Raw genomic sequence first — 24544 nt, forward strand, 5'->3', positions numbered from 1 at the left:
GAAATTTGGAACAACTTCATTTCTCATACACTGATTTATATTTATTCTCATTGTGGCCTTTGTGCATCAACATGTAAACATCTTTCCCACCCCCCCCAGTTAATAGCCCCCACTAAAACAATTGTACAGCACAGTTTGATTTGCTCTGAATTGTATGGCTTCCCACAATAAAACACTTGAAACTTTTGTTTTTAAAAAAAAGTAGAACTTCCAAAAAAAAATGTTTTTAAAAAAATAATTTTTGGTAGCCTGTGTTGGAAGCAAATAACTTTTGAAGTAAATTTAGGCACAGTCTGGTAAGTAGCTGCCAGAACGAGTGGAAGGAGTTCTCTCACTTGTCTCGCATGAGTACCATTTCTGTCAGTTGAATGAGGGCTTCTCTTTCAGGGGATGGCCGTAGTTTACTGATCTCTCTTGTAGCTTCATGGCAGTAGCGCTGGGCGAGGTAGGTTGTTTGCTGCACACCATCACTCTTATGTAAGAAGACAGTTAAAGGTAATGGATAACTGGTCAGCCTCCCTCCTGCCTTTTCCAGTTACAGAGGGAAATTTTAAGGTCAGTAAGTGCCCTGAACACTTAATTATATTCTGAAGCGGAAAGGAAGAGGATTCATTCTACATTGATTGAATCCTACATCTCTTCCCCAAAGTGTCAAAATACTAAAACTCACCCTAGCTAAACTTAAGGATACTTACAAAACAACACTGGTATTACTAACATACTATTCAGTAGGATTAAAAACTAATGGTTTAACCCCTCCCCTCCTGCCCTAAATAGAGATGTACAAAAAAACATGCTACCCTGAAAAAATAGGTATTGGTTTTGCACAGACAATTATTCAGTCTTTTCAGACCAGAGTCAATTAAAACTGATCTGGAATGTGCGCTGCAGTTACAAGACTGACTAGTAATTACATGCTGCTTACACCAGTTGTTGGATACAGCTACTCTTCAGCTGAAGGAACTGAGTTCATGCATGAGCTTTTTACTTTTATGATGTGGATTTTATGCTACTGGAGGGGGAAAAAAAAAAAAAAGCTCTTTACCTAGCATTTCTGCTAAAACACTGTGCTGGTTAGAGAGCTGAAGAGTACTAACTTGGTATTGTACATAGCATGCTACTTAACATGTATTTGAAAATGCAGCCCTGCTATTTTACTTCAGAGGCAATGAATTTCAGACTGACTTCAGCAGGGATGGCACTTCAGGAATGAAATACTTGGTATCAGTCCTACCTGCAACACATACTTCCGAGCACGTTCAACGTCTCCTGGCTTACTGAATCGTCTCATTATCATAGCATTCATTTCTGGAAACTAAGCACAAAGGGAGAAGGTTTTGTACTGCTTATGAGTTGTTTTCCGTGTAGCTGCCTGCCATGCTAAGGTCAAAAAGAAACCAAAGTATAGACCTCTTCCCCTGCCACTCTTGTTACGACAGGTATAGCTATAGATTAATATCTGCAATCTGCACAGGACCGTAGTGTAGCAAAGCCCAAGCATTTAAAACTTAAACTGGCTGGCTCTGTTGGCTGTAGCCGGTTGGTAGCAAAAGTTAGCACCTGCCATTTCATCATGTTGAGCAGATGATCCAGTGTGGTAATTTCTGATGTGGCTACTTCCAGGTGTCTAATCTGGTTCAGGTATTCTTGTATCACAAATGATGGTTAGTGTTGGCACACCTATAAGAAGCACCTCTTACCCCACATGTACAACAGAGAACCCCGGAGGTTTGTTATATCTATATTGCACAGTTCAACCTGTAAAACCCTTCACGATACCTTTGACTTATATCCACTTATGCTTTCCATTGCTCTGGTATTTTATATACACAGGCTCTGCGCCTGTGGAAAGCTCAGGACAAATTTTTATAAGAGAAAAATGACAGCTATAATGTATTTTGTTTTCAGGCACATAGAATTTGTAGTTAGTACTGCACACTCAATTCCCTACAAATCAGGTAGATAACTACAGTCAGTTGTCTGAGAAAGTCACTGCATCACTTATCTAAACATGCAGGCACTTTCTTCAGACAGTCCAGAAATAGAAAAACCTGGTGCTTAACAAACAAACTAAGGCCACAACTCAAGGCAGCTACGCAGCAGAAGAATTATTTTTAAAGGAAAGGGGTGTTTGTACATTTTGCCTGAAAGGGTTATAGTCAAACAGTGATTATTTTATTGCCGTACACTTGTAAACAATGATCTGCTTTCCTTGCACACCTTTGGTCCTGAAGCTGTAGATTTACAAAGCTGTTAGGGAACAAACATGTAGCATCCCTCATTGTTGTGACATTTCCTTATTACTCATAAGTAGTCTTCTTGGAAGACACATTTAGAAGTTTATTGGTGACTCATACTTGGCTTTCTGTAGATCCTAGCTTTCTTCCCATGTAATGACAATTTAATTGCAATGTTCATATAATCCATATAATTCATGTTATTCATATTTACAATGATACAGGATGCATATGCTTTCACTTTTTACATTTAAGCACTAAAGGTTCTAAATCACTAAATCTGCAGTTCTGCAGATTTAACAGGCAGTATATAAGCATTTGACAGGAATGCTTATAATAAAAATAAACCCTCATTCTTCAGCTGTACTAGTTTAAGAGTGGCTTTAGACAGTGTATACTAGTGTATTTCCTTAATTTTTTTTCTTTTTTACTAAGTGAACTAACTTTAAATACTGAATAAGCGAAACATTTTTTGTATAAAGGCCTCTCAATATTCTAATGCACAAAGATGTATTTCAGAGGGAGAGGAGAGGACAAGAAGAAAAGAAGGCTGTCGCTGAAGATCCAGAGCACATGAAGAACTCAAGTACAGAATCATAGAATCATTTAGGTTGGAAAAGACCTTTAAGATCACCAAGTCCAACTGTTAACCTAACACTGCCACGTCCACCAGACTGTTTGTCAAGAAGACGGCATGAGGATTACCAGATATATTAAAGGGTATGCAGGAGAGCAGTAATATTGATTTCAAGAGAAAAGACAGCTTATAACTAACAATTACATTTTGGACTATCTTCAAGTCCTGGATCAGGAGTTTTTATTCTCAGATACAAACAGATGAAACATCTTTTAGTAGCCGCACAGATAAGTGTCTGTTGAAGCTCCAAATTTTTTTAACGCTTATACTTTGTTTATATATCACTTAAGTCTGTAGTGCTGTTCTTCCAGTTTCTTGAAAACAGCAGGAAATTTTCAGCAAAGAAGCCTTCCGGTTAATTCGGAAAACTGTGCAAGATGGTCAAGTTATCTTTCAATGCAAAAACGTACGCTTCCCATCTATTAAAGATATAAATGAGGAAAAGCGTTTAAAAGTGACCTACAAAGAACAAGTAAGATTTTAAAATAGAACTGACATTTTCATTTCTTGTGTTTCCATATTATGAGCTCATTTATCTTATAAAACTAAATGATAGTTGAAGTTGAAAGTCAGAGACAGCCAACCCAAACAAATTAATAAAAGAATAGTTTTAATTTAAAAAATTGGAATATTCAACACCCACAAGACAATCGGTGTCACCCATTCTCTGCCAAAATCAGTGTTTGCAGTATGTCCTTGTTTCTCCCTGCAAGTAGCTTTAACACAGAAACAAACCAACCATTTCACAATTGCATCTTCCTTCTGTACCCAAGTCTCTGTTCTTTAGACAACTCCAGTTGCTGATGACTAACAAGATCCTGCTGCTTATCAACAAAATCTGAAATAATGATTCAAGAACAAGTTTGTGAATCCTCCAGATGAGTCTGTGGGGAGGAACTGAGAACATGGAGGAGGTTGTTCTCAGCATGCATTTGTCTGCATTCTTAAGTGGCTGATACTATTTGCTTTCCTGTCTTTTCTGAGATACCTGTCCTTGTAAATACCCAAAGGATGAGGAAGCAAACACATGCATGTGTTCCACCTCCCCCTACCCCAGGCTCTTTAAGAAAGAGGGGAAAGTAAATATCATAGAGTTGTATATTTTTTTTAAATTATTTAAGTTTTCCCATGTCAGGCTCCAAGCAATTCCAGTGAGAGATCACAGACTAGAGCTCTACTGGAACTAGTTGTGCCAGTTTTTGTATCATGCTGTGAAGTTTGGTAGGAAGGACTGCTTTCCAAATCCCAAATCTTCTTTCCTCAGGTGAACCAGAAGCTTGAGCAAGGTGCATTAAACCAGTTTCTTCCCCTTTTATGGATTAGCACCAATTTTAATGTTTCTTTTGGTGCTGCTGGCACTTCTGTTTTCCTTGTACTCCTCCAAATAATTTTTAAGGCACTAAAAATCTTGACCAATTTTAAGCTTGTTTTATTTATGAAACTCCTTTTTCTCTTATCCAAACTACTATTACATTTACCTTCAGAAGGGAAAGCTTCCCATGTTTGTAACTGTGTAAGACTTGAGGACAAAGAGATGAAGAGATCAAATCCAATAAATAGAGGTGCCCACCTAAAAGCTAGGCAGACGTTTAAGTTCTTGGTCCCAGGATGGATACAAAGTCCAGAACTTGGCAAAAAGCCTACATACATAGTCAAGCCTGGGGAAAACCAGATGTCTCAGGAAAGAACATAAGCAAGAAGCTACTTAGGAATAACCTGCAGGAAACATGCAAAAAGTCTGAATACTTGCCCCTTTGTGAAAGTTAAGCACTTGAACTGGGGCAGCAAAAGGCTAGTGCTGCTTTTGATACAAGGGCCTAAGGGTAAGAGGACTTGTGTAGGAAGGTGTTTCTCAGTCTGAAAGAACATGCATGTGCACACTAAATCCAGCTGATCTTGAATGCACTGATATTTCACACGTGCCCAGGCCATGCTCATCACTTACGCTGTAGACTTGATGTGTTCAAGCTGGACACATGCTAGACTTGATGTATTCGAGCTTTATGTGTGTGCTGTGAAGAGCAGTGTACGCTTTCTGTTTTGGGGAAATCGATTCCTGTGGACTTACCTGTCGACAAGCAAACAAGACAGGGCCTGTGGCTAATCCAAGCTTGAGATCTGCTGCTGTTGGTTTCCCCAGATGGTCGGCACACGATGTAAAATCCAGCACATCATCTATTAGCTGGAAAGAGATAAACATACAGATTATTTTAAAACTTTATCTTTTTTTTAACAATAACTAAATACAGAATAATCCTTGCTAAGAGAAGATTTACAGAAAGGATTAAGACAGCCCACTCTGATTTCTAAGGCAGTTTGGAAAAGTTTAAGATTTTAGATTCCCTTTAGTTCCACAAAGGTACTACCTGAAAAGCTATGCCAACATTTTTTCCATACTGGTATGCAATCTCATGAACTTTGGGATCAGGGCAGCCTAGAATTGAAACCTGAAAAGAAAGAAAACCCAAGTAAATAGAAAGCTTTAGTTAGCATCCACTTTTAGTTAGACCATAGGTGTGACATTGCAAGCCCAGACAGTAGGGATCTGGGAAAGGAAAAAAAGCTGCCTCAGTCGCACATTCTTGCTTATCTCTGTTCGTGGATACACACAAATAGCCAAGCTTATTAGAAAACATGGCTGAACACCAGTGCAGTATTAAAAATATATTCAAGTCTGGAAAGAGATTAGCTTTATTAAGTATTTATCAGACTTGGAAATTATAATGCAAGGATGAAGAGAAAAGAAATGTGGATGCACTGCACGTGCAGGCTAGTAGTCATATACAGTCCAGTGACAGGGGAATTAAATTATCACCTATATAAATCAGCCAGGGGATAATTGGAGGTCAGACAACAAATAAATGGACATCACATGCCTCATGTGGATAAAAGATCCACAAAACAGGATGTGTTGCACCCCGTACAGGAGGGACAGCTGAGATGAGGAAGATTATTTTTAAGGGTGATGTTAACTATAACTGCATTACCTAGGAAGATGAGCTGATTAGCTTGCAGACAAAGGTATCAAGGGATAAGTAGTGACACAGAAAATACAGTGAACGAAGAAAGTACACCAAGCTAGACAAAAGTATCAGTAAACTGAGATAAATAAAACATTTTAATTGAGTACAGATAAAGGAATCGACTACTTGAGAGACAGAAGTTTTGCTGAATAAACTCCACAAAGCTAAAATATAGGACACAAACTAAGATCTGAGAATTAATATCTTGCCTCAAAGTAAGGGCACTTATGCTTTTGCATTTATGTATTGATTATACACTTTGCAAAATGAGGTTGGTTATATTTAAATACTCAGATTTATTTCAGCCTTCAATAAAGCAATTAGGAACAGGGGGCAAAAATCCATCCTGATTTACTGCAGACATTCCAAATTTGCTGTGACTAACGGAAGGAGTGAAGATACATTTTACTTAACATAAGACTAAAAATACATGCTAGGAAAACCACACGACATAAAAATACATATATATATATACAAATTCCTTTTCAAGACTATGAAAGGTAGGATCATAAAAAAAAACAAACCACCCCACCAAAAACCAACCCCAAACTAAAAGCGAGTCCAGTAGTAGCTTTGAAGGTGAACATGAAGATGGAAATAAGAAAAAACATTATATCCTAATAAACGTGATGCAACTTGCGCAAGATTAGAGACTATTTCATGCATCAGTGCATTTTGTAACGGAGCATCAGAACACCTCCCAGTCATAACCTGCATCCGTGGATAATAGCTAAAACCCAGAGGAATCTGGATGCCTGAGGCAGTAACAGCATCTCACATTTCCCAATTTTATTTAGAAGAGGATAGTATATAGCAGAAAAATAATGCTACTTATGTCTCATCATACAAAATCCTGAAAGCTGCTAACACAGAGTGAACTGCAAATATGAGATATTTAAATAGATGTTGCTAGGGACTATCAAACTAGAACATTTTGCCCTTTTATCCTCCTTTTGATGCTTGTCTCTTATATAGCAATATTTGCCCCAAAGAGCATGTAACTGCTGTACCATGCCTAGCAAACTTTTGGTTGCTTATGTAATATAAATCAAATAATAGCAGCAAGGCAGGGGGACTGCATCTCACCTGTTTCAATGAAATCTTTACCTACCACCACATTTCATGTGAAGAATTAAAATATGGAATTCAGTAGAACAGTGACAAAATCCTGGTTAATGGCAAAGGGTCAGAGCGGGCACAAGTTGGTAGATGGGGAGAGGAAATGCGATGTAAAGAGAAGAGCTTTCTCATTTAATCTGAAAAGTCAGAGCAGAGCTATTCCTGTAGGTGGACAGTTTTCTGGGGACACAGACATTACCTATATAAAGAATCACAGCAGTATATGTACATTTAAAAAACAGAAGTGTGAGTTACAGAATGTAACACAAGCAAAATTCAGCAATGCAAAATCAATTCTTGCATCTTTGCAAAAGGCGGCCTTCATACCTCCTATTCAGGTTATGAACATTTCTGAAGACAAAAAAAATTTAAAAATCCAGAGATTGATATGCCTATCACACCTCAAGTGAGCAACTCTCTGACCATGACCACATCATAAACCTGCAGCATGACTGGGTCTCGTCCACCAGGGAGTTCCTTCAGGAGCCAATTTCCCAAATTGCTCTTGTGGATTATTGCCCCCATCTGGACACTCACTGGGATGCAGGCAGGCAGCCTTGTCGCAGTCAGCCTGTCCCTCTGAGCGTGATGAAGTTTAACTGAAGCCATACTGGGGTAATAGCACGCATTTAAAAATACAAATCGGGACAACAATGTCAATATAATGATACATGTTTAAATGATCAAGCTCACCCTTTGAAAACATCCTGATATTTCAAGCTCCCCTGATATGACTGGTTGATTACAAATTTAATCTTGCAAGAATTCAGACTTGTCTTCCACTAAATCCTGATGAAAAAACCTTCCTAATACCAAGTGGACAAATTCTTTAGATAGGTTCTTTGAATTCAGTAAAGCAAGTCAGTCTGCTTGGCATTATTTCAAACACACTTTTTAAAATAAAAAATTGTTTTATTCTTTTATGTTACATGAGGGACTATAAACCAATCTTGCCTCTATACTGAATTTCACATCCATAAAATCTTGTATCAGCAGCTCTGGGAAATACATCCTGCTCTGTTATTTATCATGTGAGAATATGGCAGCTGGAGTTGAAAGCATTTGCACATCTATACCAGTGCCCTGTAGGTCAGAGAGGAAAACCTGCTGCTGGGCAGGCATATGCTTGTATAAACAGTACAAGAGATGTTTGCTCTCACACTCCTAGATTTGTGGACACCGTGGAAAGGAAAAGCTGGAAAAGGGGAAGGCTTTAGAGCCTTTTCTCCTTCACACCCATCTCCTGAAGCAGTCAGGATCCTGCCTCCTCATTCGTGGCTCATCCACCACTGTTTTTCCAGGCAGGAGCACTGTTCCTCTTTCCAGTGGAATCACAGAATAGTTTAGGTTGGAAAGGAACTCTGAAAGTTATTTGGTCCAGTCATCCGCTCAAAGCAGAGCTTACTCCACAGTTAGATCAGGTTGCTCAGAGCTGTGTCTACTTCTGAGCATCTCCAAGGATGAAGATCCCACACCCTGTCTGGGCAACCTGTTCCAGCGTTTGACCAACCTCATGGAGGAATTTTTCCTAATAGCTAATTGAATTTTTCTATGGTACAACTTGTCCTTTCACTGTACATCTCTCCATCCCCTCTACACCCTGCCATTACATAGCTGGAGACAGCAAGAGGATTCCCCCTTAGCCTTCTCTACTCCAGACTAAAACCAGCTCTTGGCATATCATTTGCTCCAGCCATCATGGTGGCCCTTCACTGAACTCACTCCACAATGTGAATGTCTGTCTTGTATGAGGGAGCCCAGCCTTGAGGTCTCACATGAGCTGAACAGAAGAAAATAGTCACTTCCCTTGATGTGCTGGCTACGCTGGTAGCGACGCAGCCCAGTATGTGCTTATCCTTCACTGCTGCAGGGCACGCTGCTGACTTTTCCTCCAGGCTCTTCAAATCCTTGTTGGTAACTATTCTTGGGAAGGAGGTTATGAAGGCCTACCTGGGAGAGGAAGATATCTACCCAGAAGGAGCCCCTCCTCACAGCAGACAACTATCTTGTCCTGAGTCTGCATTTTCATGCATTTGACCTCTTCTCAAGTAATTAATAATTTGACATGTTAACCAAGTACTTGTTTATGAAGAATTGTACTTTTACAAAAGTGAAGATTATCTGCCTCAATATCTGATATATTTATGCTAATCTTTTTCACAGCAAACATTATGAAGAAGAAATACCCCCAAAGGAGTTACTGTATTTTAAATAATAAATAAGGACATTTACTGGCTGACCATAATATCTGATGCTACTGATGCTATTACCGTACATCTGCCATTGGACTATTGTAGTCTGCATGCCTAGTTGGACTGGGGGGATCAGTTTTGCTGGTGGTGGTCAGAGGTCTTATTTTCCTAGACACCAGTTCCACACCCTGGTAGGTTTTTCTGATGGAGGCCTGTGCACACACCAAACTATGAACTAGTTAAAGCAGGAGCTCACAGGTAGATCCAGAGCTGCAGACTATTCCTTTTCTTCAGTCCCTAAGCCAGACCTTCCATACACAGCCTTGCCTTACTTGTGGAGGCTGCATGCTTACTCCTAATAGAGAAATCAAGAATCTCTAGTGCAACTTTACGCTTATCTCAAAACAAGCATGATTTAATCCCTCTTCTGAAAGTATGCTATGCAAAATAGAAACCGCTTTATGAGGGTTAGGAATTCATATTACAGCAGGATAAAAAAAGACAGAAAGAGAACCTGCTCAACTTATTTTGCCATCTCCAGCTTCCTTGATGACTAATAGAAATTCCACTTCAGCTTTATTGTTTCTGAATTCTTGAACCAAAGTCACCTCTCATGCTTCTCTGAAAAATGCCTTTCAGTAACTAAGGCTTCAGTGACCCTCTGGGCCATCTGCCACCATTTCCTTTTGCAATGTATTACTTTGACTGCAACTTTGGTAATGTTCCCCCATGCAGAACTATTGTAGAAATAAACTGGAAACTCGGATGGCTCTAACATCTTGAACAGACGATTCTGTCCGTAAAAAGATTCTTTTGCTAACTTAAAGGACTTTTGATTTAAATGCAGTAATGCTTTGGCAATGCAGGAGGTATCTAATGCAGTGACTAGATCAGTGTTGACAGATTATCTATTATCTTGTTTAGACATTTTTCCAGGAATACTCTACTCTTCCATCTCTAAGGAATGACACTGTAGAATTCTAAGATGCCACCTGAACTTGTCTGACATCTTTCCAGTTAATACTTTTATCTTATTTATGCACAGAAACAAACCACTCTTTTTTTCCTATCATTAACAGGAACTGAACTGCTTCTAATGACACACTAGCCTGGTTGTAACTGATGTTCTGAAAACCAATAACACCTCTCTCCTTAGCTTTGTCCCTGAAAACAAGATGAGAATACTCTTGATTCCCCAACTGAATTTCCTTTCAAGCTAGAACTGATGATCCTGCTTATCATTTTTGCTACAGAAAACAGAACTCCCTTCCGATTCCATCTTTTCCTTAGGAGCCAAAACCACCTAAACAAAAAAACCCTAACACCCACCCCCCCAAGAAAAAAACAAATCCCAAACAAAACCAATTCCCTTTTCACTGCTATCAGTAGAGTTCTCCTAATCCATGCAGAAAGAAACTGAGGGAGACATATATATCCAAGTCATTGCTACTGTGCAGTAAGTATGGTTTTGCCATAAAGACAGACCTCTCTCTTGTTTTTCCTTTATAACACAAATTTTACTGCATATAAAATTCCAGCAATTCGGCAACAGAACAACTCAGAACAACCACTAGAAGAAAAGCAGCCAAACACCTCCTTCACCGGCATCACAGCCACAATCTGGAGGGAAGTGCTTAAATCCTTAACTCTTGTGAGTTATGAAAAGGAAAAAAACTCAAAATAGCACATTTGTAAGGATAATCCATCCAGTGGGAAGGTGATTTCTTCTTCTATCTGTGAAGGTTCTTTCAGGAAGACTGTGAAAGTGAATACAAAAATTTGTATGTTTTTATTGGGGTAGCAGAATAATGTGATGCTCCTTACTAGTCCAATTGACCACTAATATAAATGAAGACTTGCAAAGGGAAATTCTTGCCAGGGTCATATTGCCATTGATATAAGCAATCCAGAAGACTTAATTTCTTTTCTCCAACTAGAATGAAAGATATTTTCCCTCCCCACAAAATCTGTGTCTCTCATTCTATATGATCCTTTTGATCTAAGCAATTTTCAGCTGCTGTCTATTGCAAAAATGTACCAGTTCTCTGAGAACAAAGGGGGATGACTAACACTAGCACAGATTTTTAGTCTAATTCTCTTAGAACTCCCTCTTGCTATAGCATACACCAGCTATACAGCCTTTAATAAAAAATAAATAAATTTATAACTCTCTTTTGGGGTGAGATTATTGCCCACCTTCTCCATTTTCTGCACTAAAACTAAACATGTGTTTTGAATAAGAACATCATCTTGAATCAGATCTTTTTGTAATGAAGTAACAGAACTGAATGACAGATAGGGTGGATATAGCAACTGATAAAATTGATAATTAAAAACCCCAAACAAATCAGGAAGTACATGCTTCTGTTCTTTTACAGTGTAATGTAGAGTATACACAATTAGTTGTTTCCTCCCACTGTTATCATTTAAGGTCCCACTCGGCACCAATGAGTGGGACCAGATGTCAAAGAAGTCTTAAAATCAAATTATAGGCTCAAGAATTATCAACTGAGATTAAAAACACTGTCTCAAAGTTGCAGAATTTCATAAATTAAAGGCTGCCACTGTGAACCTTATTTTGATTCAAGTAAGAATAACAATAAATCTGTGTACGAATATAAAACAGAAAAGCAAAAGCGAAAACCGATATTGGAGGCTACACAGCTGAACTGTGATAAAATGCACAATCTCAAACCCATTCACATCCTGGCAGAATACCATTTAAAGGGTTTGCTTTGGAGGGTCTCCAGAGAAAACAGTAATAACTAGGAGTTTAGCTGTGAAGCTTACAGTATGGTATGCTAACTTTAGAAGAGACAGACGTACATACTGCTTTACAACTGTTTGCTATAAGACTCGCAGTCTTCTTAAAAGTCTTCTCGAGGTAGTGAGCAAATCTCTCATTCTCATTTTCCTTGGAACCCAACTGGAGGAATTCACCTAAAAAGTTGCACAGATGGGAGTTTTTATTTGTGGGTTTATTGCTTAGGCAAGCAAATCTGAAGGTAAAAAACAGAAAAAGACCTTACCACGCACCAGATCTTCAATCACCTGAGTTAGAACAGAGATGATAGTAGTGTTTCCAATTCGTGCTAAAGCTACGGAAGCAGCTGAAAGGATGAAGTCACCAGCTAGAACAGCCTAAGAATAAAAAAAAAAAATTGATCTTTTAAGTCTTTTCCTGGAAGTGTTAGTACAGACAATACAGTTTCCTTTATTTGGCAGGTCTACTCACATCACATCGTTTTCCTACATAAAGCACACATATCTCATTGTAACGGAGAGAAAACAGAAGATAAACAAATATTAAAATTGGAACCATTTTTGAATCCCTATCTTACAGTGCTGTTTATATTTTTCTATATAAGCACCATCCTCCCTGTATGCAGTATCTGAATACATTTGCCCGTGAAGTTTTTTTGACCATTACTTCTCTATTTCACCATTCTGTTGTGACTGTTATGCCATGTCAGCTCTGAATTGCCATGATAAGTTCTGATGCGTCAGCAGCGTACTTCTTTCCTTGCATTTTCTGATTAAGACCTTCCTTTCAATGCTTTATGAAGAAACACCTCTCTCAAAAAATTAAAAAAAATGTTCATGCTGACTGAAAACCTTTTTGTGTTTACTACTGAATCAGGGTAACCTATAGTGTTCTGGATGAGGTACAAGTTCAAAGTATTCCAACAGTGCTGCAGAGAATGGCACAGGGAATGTAAAATCAGTAAGAATCACACTACAATCATGTATTATCTAATGTTTCCAACAGTTCAGAAAAGGAACACACATTTGTATTGCCCACAATCTGTACACACCTCTTCATACTTTTTCTGGCGTATCCCAAGACTGTGCCTATGGATAGTAATGTGACAAAAACCCTAGGTATTTGTGCTCTGCTGAAACGCAAAGGCAAGTCTTGCACATAATAGCAAACTCACCTTCCTCTCTCCCCAGATTTGATTGACTGTCATTTTTCCTCTGCGAGAATTTGCATCATCAATAACGTCATCATGAACTAGGCTAGCTGTGTGGATCATCTCAGCAATTATGGCCACAGAGCGCTGGCTTGCTTGCACCTCCCTAAAATAAAAAGCAAGAACTGTCAAATAATTAAATCAATTACATGTGCTGCAATATACTAAAAGAAATCTCTACTAAAACCAAACAAAAAATGTTTCTCTGAAAACAGCTGTTGCAGCTTTTCCATGGTCTGAACCCCATCTTTCAAACCTGGAATTAGGAAGACAAGAGAAAGTCAGATCATATTAGTACAGTAAGTGCAATGGGATGTTTCCATCCTTATTAGGCCTGTTTCTGCCTTGCTGCATTAACAGTACTGCAAAACTCCTGAGTTATTGACTCTAATCCCTCTAAATCCAGACTACAATAAATAGCATAGCATGCTTGGTTCCAAGGAGATGGAAATCTGGAAAACGGTAGAGAAAGGAATGACAGGTAGCTTTGTAGAAGAGTTTTAAGTTTTCCTTATCTCTGTGTTGCTCTACCTATAAGATGCAGCACCACAAACTCTCCAAAGCTGGCTAACTCTACTAACGAGCAAGCTGGAGAGATCAGCAGGCATAGAAACCTGTATTCTACATTTGAAACACCTAACTCATGGATCTTATCCCTTATCTTATCTGATTACCTTAAGACCTCAGACGTTCTTCAAAAGCCTGAGGAATTAACTGGAATTATACTGCAACCACTTTAGAACTGTAAACACTAACTGCCTAACACTTACTGAAATTCAGCCTTTGGGAAGATCTAACACTGATGATTCAACTCTCAGTAGTTCACACCTACTTTATTTTTTAAACTAGGTGAAAAGAAGGTAACGGAAGATCATGGAAACAATTATCTAGGAATCAAGGTTGGAAAAACAAACATAAAAGAGCCAACCTAGCTCACACAAAGGACCATCTACCCTAGTATCCAACTGCCACTGCCTTGTTCTAGTATCTGTCTTTTTCTCTTTTTCTACCTGTTTTCATCATGGGTTGCATGCAGGATCCCAGAAATGGCTATCCCAGTCAGCCTTGCCTTATAGCTGCAACAAGCCCACATGGAAGTTAAAAAAAGAAAACAAACCCAACAAAAGAAAAAAAACCCCAAACCAATAACCAGAAAAACCCAACAAAAGAAAAAACTACTTCTGATATATAGATACATTAATTCTGGCATACAGATAACAGAGCAAATCACACTATTTTCCAGCAGAACAGAAAAAGAACCGAGAGAAACAGAAGATAATAATTTTGGCTCAGCTGAAGGGAGTTTAAAATCTTCTTGCATTGCCTATGTCTATTAAAATCTAGTGATTAATCACAAAATGAAAGAACATCTTGCAGTCTGCTGACATAACACTGCGTTCTGACACCTACCTCTATGCAGAACTCTGCATTGCTGTCAGTGGGAGTTCTACATCCTGAACAATAGCAGGATGTGTGGCTCACAGGCTATGAAAATGTGGCTTTTAAACAACAGAAAATAAGAGCTGGAAACCTTCACAGTTGTTTGAAGGTAAGTTTTACTGTGGACTAGTAATTTAGTCAAATGCTAGTTCAGTGTAAGCAGTTTTCCAAAATAAACTATTGTTACTAAGTAGGAGAACTTACCTTCAAAAAACTGTAAAGGTCTCCAGCCTCTTTCATGCACTGGTCTCCTTTTGGGGACTCCCTTTTTCATTAATTATGTCAGCAGACTGGACTTCCTGCTGGGAAGTAGCAGTAAATGGCAACACTCACCAACACACCAAAATCTTTCAGTAGTATGAAGACAGCACAAGGACAGACATTTCAAAAGCAGGTTTTGGAAAGTTCTGCATTATAGTGCATTTCATCTCTGACAATGACTAAAAATGGCATAGGAATGCTCATGGTTCATGTGCCTCATTCCCAGAATGTTATATCAAACGTGATAATTTAACCTGAAGGGTTTTTTTTTAAACTACTATTTCTGCAAGGTTCTTCCCATCGCTGGCAAAAAATTTTGCAATAGTTTCCTACAAGCATCTTGTGAGAGTAATTCTGAATCAGAGCATGCCTATTTTAGGGAAAACACACAAGAAGCAGGATCCTTCTCATTCCCTGCCATTTTTCATTCTGCTTCGCCTGCAAAACAAAAGCAAAAAGTAGCAGTAACTCAAGTCAATAGATAACTGGGTCCCCACAAGTCCAGTAAGTGGAAAGATGCCATTTTTAGGTCATTCTCAAAGTAAAGGCACCCCAAGATGCTATCTATTTACACAGAATTTTTATACAACTGTAAGTTTATCTTTTTACATATGCATTATATAAACTAAGTCCTTGATCATGTTCTATTTTTCCATAGGACCCCCTGCTTGATTTTGTGATAAGCTTTTATAGACCTACAGTACCCTGAGGTCTTTTCCATTACAGAACTTGTTTCACGTACACTGAACAAGACCAAGGCTGATCTTACAGGTTAAAAAAATAACCAAACACACCTCTCTCTCCAAATATCCCTCTTAAAAACACACAAACAAACAAAAAAACCCGGGTGGGGGCAGAACTCAAAACAACACAAAACAGTATTTACAGTCTGCAACAAAGAGCTTTGCAATGTGTTTGCCAGCAAGTAACTACTGCCAGTTTAAAGACAGGAAACCTGCACAAGAACTTGTGAAATTTCTGTGTCATGACCACACTCCTCAAAGTACACTTTTGCTGTTAAGTCCCTGTGGCTGAAAGAAATGAACATTTCAGTAACACAGTCTGTGAAACTGAAAGGCACTGCAAACTAGGGGAAGCATAGAGAAGGGATGTGTTAACACAGGAGCAAATTACAGAGCAGCTGAAAACCAGCATACAGTACAGGCATCTGACAACCATGGTTTGGAGGAGTGAAAGACAAGAGGACTAAGGTTGCTGGCAGGTCCTCATATCTTTAGGAAATATTATTCTATCAAGTTTAGTCAGGTCATTATATTTAAGTATTTCTCACACTATTTTGATGGATTTATTTCCCTTTTTCCCCCTAAATCTTTCGTGCTCGCTGTTTTCTCTATTGCAATGTCTCTGTACTTCTTTGGCCTTCTCTTAGGTGTTTCTCATTTTGGTTGCAGAAATAGAAATAAAAACTCCTATTTGCAAACACCTCTGGAGAATACACCCTAAACAGAAACATTAGGTCCTCAGGCTAAGTGATAATTCTGTGAAATTCTGCACACAGGTATGTGAAGAAATGCCAGAGGATGTGTGAAATTAAGGGTTTGCATGACTTCAGCTTAAAGTCTTTACAACAATTCTCACTCTCGCATAAAGGTAAGTTGCTATCATTAAGCAAAAAGCCATTGCCCAAGGGACCTAAGGACTCAGGGTTGGACTTCTGACACTTGGATCTTCAAGGGAAAAAAAAACAACGTACCAGCACAGAACAATTTGAATGCTTCCGACACTTATCTTTTTGATACTAGTTCAGATTCTTTATACAACTGTCATCATCCCTGTTATGACTACAATAAAGTGACCTCACTCTAGAAAGACAGTTAATCTGCTGAGGGTATTCTAAATACCTAGCCTTCCTCAAATCTACACATAAATCATGTCACCTAACCTGTAAGCAGAACTACCTGGCTGCTCCCCTCCATTCACTTGAGAAGTCTCAGCTATTCTGGTGGGGCTCTGTGAAGACAAAGAGGCCTCTGTGGACTGCCTCGTAAGATCAGGACCTATAACCTTACAAAGTTGTGTCCTGTTATTTTAACAGCCAAACAAGGAAGAGTATTACCTTTTCTACTAGTATTGCACACACACACAAACAGGCAAAAGCATGCTGAGTCCCACAAGTTATATGACCGTTGAGAATGGGAGCAAGGTGAAGCAGAAACTCAACATCAGTAACACAAACACCAGAGGCAGAATAAAAAAAAAATGCTAGGGATGAACAGCACAGGATACTGGCTCACCCCACAGGTCTACAGATGTTCTGGCCAGTATCTTTGATTACATGTGTGGGAACCAAAGCTTCAACAAAGAAAAACAAGCCTGGGATAAGAATCAATATTAACTGAGGAAAGGAATGATAAAATGCTTTATGGGAAATGACAAGTTGAAAGAGGAAAAACATCTTTAAAAAAAGCATCAGAAGAAGCAGAATAGAAACCAAGTACTTTTTTTTTCCCTCAGGTCTATAGCAGAGTAGCAGAGTTACAAATATGCAGTGTTTCCTTCTCTACATATACAATTTTCCTCACAAACAATAAAAAGTTGGAAGAACAATTTGTCACCTGGAAGCAATGCTGCTTTAAAAAGCAACAATAATGAAACCAGTATCAGTGTGAACTGGAAGTATATGTATATAAAAAGCAGCTGTAACACAGCCTGCTTCAAGAAGCTTAAAAGCAAAAGGGAAGAAAGTGCCATAAAACTTCATCAACTCACAGTAAGTGGGTACCCAAAATATGAAAGTATATTCTTTTGGCATGGACTACCCAACCCTCAAAAGATACTGGTCATCATGCATGAATCAAAAAGCAGTACACTGAAGACTTGTATAAACATATGTGAATTTTAATTACAATCATAGGCTTAGAGAAAAGTGGCATGAGGCAAAGAAGAGGAAGGTAAATACCCTGGGATTTCACTCTCTTCCTTTGCTGAAACATTTCTGTTCTCCCTACGCAGAATTTCATTCTAAAAACAACATGACAGAGATAGTGACTCAGTCTGTCCTTATACAAGGAACATTCAGATTAATGAGGAGGCTTTTAAACATCAAACAGAGTTTGCAGGTGCTGACAAAAATTGCAACAGATGTACAAAAGCTGCCAAATGACACGGGCATCTATAAATCAGAGTGGTTATGCTGGGGGTTGGCTACTGTGAAGCAAATGCTTGCCTCAGGCATATGTGGCACTTGAACTCTGAGATCACACTTTCTCACTGGCATAGATCACACTTTCTCACTGTCCTGATGGTTTCAGGACAGCATAACACATGGACAAGAATATGTCCATGAGCATATACATATGTCAAAAGACAGTAAACATGCTTTAAGCATATAAAGGCAAATTGAGTTCTTTCTACAGCTACTTCTTGTCTTTGATTCACTGCTCACCTCCTACACTATATGACATCAATTCCAGCCTTCTCAGTATTGCATGTACACTACATAATTTCATTTATAAGCTTCTCATGCTACACACTAGAATGAGATAAAAATGTTTTTCCTGTTATTCTAACTAGAAGGATGCTCCAAAACCTCACAGCCTCAGTTGTTAAAAGTCTCCTCCTAAGTTTCCACCCTGTTAGCAACATCATCCTTTGTCTTAAATAGCTCTTTTACCCCTGTTCCTGATAAATTTGTAGACCAAAAGTCCTTCATTCTCCCTGATTATCTTTGTAGTCCATCCCTGAAGCTAACTGGACTTATCTTTTTTTGAACACAAGGATCAGATATGCTGATGATTTCACAAAGCGCTACACAAGAGTATCAGTGCTCCCATAGCTGAACTGGATATACTATGTTTGATGCATGCTAGGATTACTTTAAGGTTTTTCATAGAGAAGGTGGCTGGAAATCACATTGGGGTTACGCTCTAACGGGACACTCATGAGCCTCCAAGCTCAAGCAGAAATTTTTGTTTTATTGTTCTTCCTTTCATTCCACCATGGATGGCCAGTCATCAAGAATGATTTTGTCATCAAAAAGCACCATCATCACGCTCCTGTTTTTCATGTCAAGATCACTCATGAAAATATTAAGCCAATCCGTACTGTGACAAAGGACATCCTTGAGGAGTTTCACAACTGATATTGTTCCTTTTGCTACCTCTAAGACAATGACAAGGAGCAGTACTGCATGGAGAACAGAATCAGGCTGGAGTGAAGTTCATTAATCCTGGACAATGTTTTCCTAAAACAAGAGGAATTGGCACACACAGGACAGGACACTGCCAACTAGGTTTTGCTTTCTCCTTCAAAATTATATTCACATAGGAGGGGGTATACTGGGAGAGGTGCCATATCAAGCAGCAAAATATATGCCACGCTCTGAGGTAGAAATCAAGTCCAACAACGCATTAACCTACCGCTAAGGAAAAAATTATGCGAGAGCTGAGAGAAATCCCTTAAGACTGATAAATTAGTCTAGAAACACTTCTGGCAAGGGACAAAAGATTTCACATTTGAAATTCTATACAAGGGAAGACTGGAAGCGTAGCTGGAAGGCAGAGAACACTCCAGCCAACGTCTTTCCTCAAAATGTAAACAACAACTGATAGGAATATGTGGAGAGAAGCGTTTGCTATCAGCCAGAGCAAGGAGTGATAGAGAGTACAGGGTGAGCGTGATGTTCTGCTCAGTTAAAACTGCTTTCAAAAGACAAGTAACTCGAAGAACATGAGGATTACACCAGCTCTAAGCTTAGAATCTTACATTAAAGTGTAGAAACTAGCTCCGGGGGGGGGGGAGGGGGGAAATCTCTGGCTGTTTTGAATGTCTTACAGCTTTGAATATAATCATACCACCTGCTTAATGGCTTTTCTGCATAATTACAAAAAAGCTATGAAAGTCTCTTCTTACAGCAAAGTTCTTACCTGTGATAAGCGTTTAATAGCTACAGGAGTGGTTACAAATGAAAAACTTTTAATTAAGTTTATATAGTTTCAAGGAGTATTACAGGTTCTAATAAAGCATTTATGTAAGAAGCTAAAGTTGACTGAAAACCTTATAAATATCACAATTTGGCAACATTATTTATCCATCACCAGTTACAACTGCAGCGTAGTCTACCATTTTACTCATGGAAGCATGCAATAAACCCAATAGTTCCTTTTGCACTGCTAACCTCAAAAATACAGCTTCATGATGGAACTTAAATTCAGGTTTTACTGAGGAGCATTTTATTTTCATAAAGTTACTAGACGTATTTTTCAGGAACACAAGAGTGGTAAATTTCAAGTATGATATATGTCCATATATCTAAAAGTGACTGACTCACCTGGAATTATTATGGTGAATGTTGCAAGCCCTTGCCATCAGCACCACAATCATTGGTCGAAAGGCCTTTCCTTTCCCATCAAAGTAATAATCACACATTTCCTTAAGTTCTGCTGTAGATACAAGTAATTCCTATAAAAAGGAAAAGAACATACCAGCATAAAAGTCAGAAAGCCAACCTGTTTAGTGTAAGCAAAACAGTATGCATGTGTAAGATTATTGCCTGTATTCATTTCATCCAATATAAACTGAAGCTGTTTTTAAACTTACTATGAGTAATCTGAAACATAAATTATGTATTCCAGCAGTGTAAATCAGGACCAAAAAAATTGCATTCTGGTTCTATAAGACATGTAGAAATGCTCTCTTTGCCTTCAGTTTAAGTTTCAGACAGCTGTTCATAAACATAAAGAATATTCTTTCAATAACTATCCTCCAAAGTGATGGTTGCTATTAAAATCAGAATCATCACAACATCCCAGAATAGTCATCAAATCCCTTACCTTTTTAATATCTTCATAGAGATTCTTCAAGTCTTTTCTACCAAGTTGAAAAGGGTCTTGGTATTTTTCATCACTAACTGTCTTGCTGCAGCTGCACAAGTGGGATGTACTTGTATGATGAAACCTGGTGACAGTGTTTTTCAAGAGAGTAACATTGTTAAAAGCAAACCTTCCCTGATTCCCCAAACAGAAACATTTCAAAGCATTTCCTCCTCCTCCTCCTCGCCCCTCACACAAAATTGAACCAAATGGCTAAAATATAAACAGAAAGCATCAAAACACTCTTTGCAGCCAGCTAATAAGGTGCAAGGACAGCACAGCTACATATTGATGATCATAGACTTTTAGGAGCTGGCAAAGTGCAGCATTTGGCAAACAATAACACCCCCCACCACCCTTAAGAGATTACAGAAGTCTTCTGAGACACATAAAACTACATTGCTCTCAATGTATTCCTTTTGAATACACCATTGATAGTATATCGTACATTTGGAGATGAAGCCTCCATCTTCCAGTAACACAATTATTCTGTTACTTTCTTCCCTCTCCCATATAGTCCTGGAAAAATATTCCTGACCTGGATTTGAAAATTCTCCTTTGCATACCCAGCTACCTTATAAATTAAATCAATACTTCCAGGTAGCATGATGATGCTATGAAAGTTCATCAGTAAAGGGTAAAAGCTCCACCTGGATGCATTAAGATGCATTAGGCTTAGGCCCGACTTTTTTTATGTTCCCTGGAGTTGAAGTTTATGTCTCTTATTACGTTTCCTTTTTCAAAGTGAACCATATGGGCTTTCTTGGGGCATTCTTGCTTTGCTCATTGCTCTCCAGGATGGAATACTTAGATTCAGACTCAGCACCATAGCAGCAGTCTACACAGAATTATCTAACTACGTACTAGAGTGAATAACCTTATTTTCAAAGTTTACAGTTCACAGGTATAACTACTCAGTTCACCCAATAACTATGTCTTTACCCCTTACACAACAATATGAATCTCCAACTTACCGCCAAAATATATTACATATTTTTGGAAATGATGAAGTTGAACTTCTTTGGGTAAAGTGACACATCTACACAAAGAAAAATCAGAGTTACTTTAACAGAATTTTAAACTGACAGAAAACATTTGACTACAAAAAACAAGTGTCTGTTCATCAGCACTGCTCTATTTCTCCATTTTAACAACTCAGCAGCAAAGGGAGTCTCATAATCTCCTTCTATATCACATGAGACATAACTGCCAATATGTACATTAACTTCTGACTTAAACTGGCTCTTCCACTCAGGAGCGTTGGACTTTCTCCCCTTGCAGGACCAGCCCAGAAGGTGTATCAGTTAACTTCCCAGAACTGCTCTAATGAAACCTTGCTTTTGCACTTGTGGAAGGTGCAATTTTCAAACATTCCCTGTCTTGCAGATAAATCTGGAATGCACCAGTCAAGGCACAGAAAAAAGGACAAGAGCTGTTTCCATAAACTGCTACGCTAACAGAAGAAGAACATGTCCTTGTTTTCCCCTTAAGCAATTTTAATTCAGCTTGCTTCTTATGATAATTTACACCTGCACATCTTCCCTGCTAGATGTCAAGAACCTAACCTCCAAACCCAGCAATCTCTTCAATGATCTCCCCTGCAGATGGAGCCCGGGAGCCTGGGGGATGGTGTGCAGTTCCAGGTACAGGATTCCAGCAGAGATAGGCTGAGAAAGGAAACGCACCTTTTGCTCCGCTCCTGGCATCGCTGCCAAGAATTACCCAGCCCCGCCCTGGAGTGCACGCTGACTCAGGGGCCCGGGTGGGCTGACACAGCCTGAAATCATTGCAATCCACACATTCACCAAACTGTCTCTCCAAAAGCCCGCACAGAAATGCTCAAGGAGACCTAGAACTGGAAAAGAGTTCCCCCAACTTGCTCCTCATGCCTCAGTGTCTCCTTGTAAGTGTCTTGAGGTCTCTCTCTCCTTGGACACAGGGAGAGAAACAAGAGCACTGCACAGGCTGCAGGGCACCCTTCCATCCTCCTTGTGTACAGGATGAAAAAAGGCCAAGCAAGAGGAAGGCTAGGAACCCTAACTTATTTGCAACTCACTGCTGTCTGACTTCAGTGCCCAGCCCTGTGGCCAAGACCTTCATAAGTTTGCTCTCTCATACCTCTCACTGTTTTCTGTTGTTAAAAAATAGCTGATCTCTTCCTATTCTTCCTTTGGTGAGGGCACACAGACTCTCTCCTTTACACTGCTCCTGAACACTGTAAGACTGGGTCATGCACGATGCTGGACACATCACAGCCAGAACACTTTACTGCAGGTCAGAACAGTAGCTTGGCCTTGCGAGGAAGGCGAGAGAACTGGCCCCCATTACAACTCATAATGCTGACTTATGCACAAACACGCTGAAAAGCTCGCACTAATGAGAATCGCTTCCCCTGCTCCCACCTAGAGAAGAGTCTGAGAGCTTCTTCCCCACAACAGTAATCAATCGTGCCCTGAAAACCCTTAACCCAGTATTTAACCTTGACCGAGAGCGGTCCTGCCGCCTGCAAGGCCCCCCCACCCCGGGCAGGGGGCTGCCCGCCCGCCCGCCGCCGGCCCTCGCACACCGGAACCGCCTTCGGGTCTTCGCGCTTCCCGGGCGGGAGGGAAGACGTGGGCTGAGAAAGGCCGAAGGGGCGGCGGCCCCGACGCGGGGCAGTTGAGGCTGCCCGACCCCTACGCCCCGCTCGGGCCCCCCCGCCACCCCATTCATTCCCGGTGACCTCCAGGCGCCCGCCGCCGCGCCGCACTCACCGCCGCGCTGGGGGCCGGCGACGGCGGGGTGCGGGAGCTGGGCCCCGGCGGGCGGAGGCGCGGCAGGGAGCCGAGCGGCGGCGCCCGACAGGAGAAGACGCCGCACCGCCACCACCAGCGCAAGGCCATGGTGTCCCCCAGCCCCGCCGCGCCGGCACCGCCTTCCGGCACCGCCGCGACCCGGACGCGGAAGCCTGGCGCTGCCACCACCCTCTCGCAGGGGGCCGGGAGGACATCCGGGCGGGCGGCGTCTCCCCGTATCGTTCCTTACCTCGCCTCCCGCCGCTCCCTCGGGCCGCCGAGCGCGGCTGAGGGCCGGGCGGGGGAGCGGCGCCACCTGGCAGGGCCCGGCCCGGCCGCCGCACCCGGCTGTGGGACAGGGCTTGGGCTGCCGCCGCCCGTCACTGGGGATCCGGCTCTGCCAGCCTTCCTGGCAGGCGGGGGCAGTCCGCCCGGCCCCGGCCCCGGCCCCGGCCCCGGCCCCGGCCCCGGCTCCGGCCTCGGCCCAGTCAGTGCAAGGGAGAGCGGCTTCAGCGACAGCCGCTCTGTCCTTCCCGCTCGGAAGAGGCACCGGCTCTCCCCTGAAATCTCTGTGAAGAGATACGAGAGGAGGGATTTTTTGAGGGGAGGGAGACCTGAAGCCGGTTTCTTACGTGATTTGGTGCAGGCGAGGTTTGGGGGATATGTGGTGGCCCCCCTGGCTGGCCGCCTGGCTGGCGTGGGCCTGTGGGGCCGGGGCGGGGCGCCGGGCCCCGCTGTGCGCCTCCCGCGGGCTCTGCCGGGCTCCTCTCGGCCCGAACGCCTCGCACCCTGAGCCGGGTCACTGCCAGCGGCAGCGGGGGGCGGCTGACCTCTGCGCATGGCCCCTCTCCTCCGAAAGCCTTCTAGGTACACCCTGCTCTGCCCTGGTGCTTTTGCTTGGTGGGTTGTAGCAGCTACTAAAGCAGCGACTAAGTGAAGACCTTATGTACATGGTCGAACACTTACTACTTTTAAAATTAAAGCTAGATTGGCCATAAGGAGCTTTTTTTTATATTGGCAATTCATCGTAATGGAGAGACGCAGAAGTCCCAATTA

The 24544-nt window shown here is 40.9% G+C and overlaps 2 protein-coding genes across 16 annotated transcripts in view; one reads left to right on the forward strand and one right to left on the reverse strand.

The window, feature by feature from the left end:
* Window positions 1-110: 110 nt before the first annotated feature.
* Window positions 111-23862, reverse strand: PDSS1 (decaprenyl diphosphate synthase subunit 1). 6 transcript variants are annotated; one of them, XM_075492627.1, is made up of 12 exons: window positions 23468-23601; window positions 22833-23007; window positions 21689-21753; window positions 20676-20799; window positions 20174-20304; window positions 13147-13288; window positions 12238-12349; window positions 12039-12148; window positions 5241-5321; window positions 4943-5056; window positions 1235-1315; window positions 115-472 (listed from the first exon to the last, which is right to left on the reverse strand). In XM_075492627.1, exons 3-12 carry the CDS (start codon window positions 21751-21753, stop codon window positions 332-334), a joined length of 1101 nt encoding a protein of 366 aa, XP_075348742.1. In that variant the 5' UTR covers window positions 22833-23007; window positions 23468-23601; the 3' UTR covers window positions 115-331. The 6 variants fall into 6 exon arrangements, with proteins under 6 accessions (XP_075348743.1, XP_075348741.1, XP_075348739.1 ...); XM_075492628.1 differs by lacking the exons at window positions 22833-23007; window positions 23468-23601 and adding an exon at window positions 23739-23862 and having other exon boundaries at window positions 111-472; XM_075492624.1 differs by lacking the exon at window positions 22833-23007 and having other exon boundaries at window positions 114-472; window positions 23468-23642.
* LOC142405342 (protein nucleotidyltransferase YdiU-like) overlaps window positions 23725-24544 on the forward strand; it is a 35285-nt gene continuing 34465 nt past the window's right edge. For 8 of the 10 annotated variants that reach the window (XM_075492607.1, XM_075492604.1, XM_075492606.1 and 5 more), the window contains exon 1: window positions 23725-24388. In XM_075492607.1, the coding sequence (XP_075348722.1) occupies window positions 24151-24388 (238 nt within the window). In that variant the 5' untranslated portion in view covers window positions 23725-24150. The remainder of the gene's footprint in view (window positions 24389-24544) is intronic. The other 2 variants (XM_075492609.1, XM_075492611.1) reach the window with 1 other exon arrangement.

The sequence above is a fragment of the Mycteria americana genome, chromosome 2, assembly GCF_035582795.1.
Source record: "Mycteria americana isolate JAX WOST 10 ecotype Jacksonville Zoo and Gardens chromosome 2, USCA_MyAme_1.0, whole genome shotgun sequence".
NCBI lineage: Eukaryota > Metazoa > Chordata > Aves > Ciconiiformes > Ciconiidae > Mycteria > Mycteria americana.

Coding starts and splice junctions, on each gene's coding strand:
- PDSS1 (XM_075492624.1), bottom strand. CDS start 23,596: ATGGCCTTGCGCTGGTGGTGGCGGTGCGGCGTCTTCTCCTGTCGGGCG. Junction 21,754..23,467: donor CGCCGGCCCCCAGCGCGGCG/GTGAGTGCGGCG, acceptor TTCTTTGTGTAG/ATGTGTCACTTTACCCAAAG. Junction 20,800..21,688: donor ATATGTAATATATTTTGGCG/GTAAGTTGGAGA, acceptor CACTGTCACCAG/GTTTCATCATACAAGTACAT.